At 35.8% G+C, this 1,005-nt stretch overlaps 1 protein-coding gene across 1 annotated transcript in view; it reads left to right on the plus strand.

Annotated features, from left to right (window-relative positions):
- LOTGIDRAFT_156689 (hypothetical protein) overlaps window positions 1-600 on the plus strand; it is a gene marked incomplete at both ends in the record, with an annotated part of 6,331 nt that extends 5,731 nt beyond the window's left edge. Inside the window, one exon of the mRNA XM_009047312.1 lies at window positions 452-600. Coding sequence (XP_009045560.1) covers window positions 452-600 — 149 coding nt within the window. The remainder of the gene's footprint in view (window positions 1-451) is intronic.
- Window positions 601-1,005: the final 405 nt, after the last annotated feature.

The raw sequence follows: 1,005 nt of genomic DNA on the forward strand, positions 1-1,005 counted from the left end.
CGACATCTTAGAGGATAACATGTTTGCTAGATTACAGATATAGCTTTTGATATACACCCACATGACAACCGACATCATAGAGGATAACATGTTTGCTAGATTACAGATATAGCTTTTGATATACACCCACATGACAACCGACATCATAGAGGATAACATGTTTGCTAGATTACAGATATAGCGTTTGATATACGCCCACATGGTGACCGACATCATAGAGGATAGCAAGCTGGACAATATAGATATAGCTTTTAATATACGCCCACATGACGACCAACATCATAGAGGATAACATGGGTGCTAGATTACAGATATAGCTTTTGATATACGCCCACATGGCGACCGACTTCATAGAGGAACACATGTTTGCCAAATTATAGCCATATAGCTTTTGATATACGCCTACATGACAACCGACATCATATAGGAAAATATGTTTGACAAATTATAGATATAGCTTTTGGAATACGCCCACATGGTAACCGACATCATAGAGGGAAAGGAAACATGTTTGCAATATTACAGATACAGCTTTTGATATACACCCACATGGCGACCGACATCATAGAGGAAAACATGTGTGCTAGATTACAGATATAGCTTTTGATATACACCCACATGGCGATTAACATCATAGAAAAAAATCCCCTGTTGCCTTGGTATGTAATGTGCTATAAAAGATAATAGTATAAGTGCTTGCTACCGTGGGTTTAAACTATCTTGACGGGCAATCTAATTCAAACGTTGACGAGTGCATCTACTTCAAGTATTTTAGCAGGAACATGTAATATAATAAAAACAAATTACTCAAATATTTAACAAAGTTTCTATTTAACCAAAGAACCCCGTTTCAATTTAACAGGAAGAAATAGAATTGCGCACTTCATTTGATAAACATATACTTATATTCCTAATCTCTCTACAAAATTTCAGATCTGAAATGAGAAGTCAAGGTTGCTGGATGGAAGCAATGGGTAAAAAAAGAATCTTTTCTTTTCTTGTTTT

This window comes from Lottia gigantea, assembly GCF_000327385.1.
Source record: "Lottia gigantea unplaced genomic scaffold LOTGIsca_11, whole genome shotgun sequence".
NCBI lineage: Eukaryota > Metazoa > Mollusca > Gastropoda > Lottiidae > Lottia > Lottia gigantea.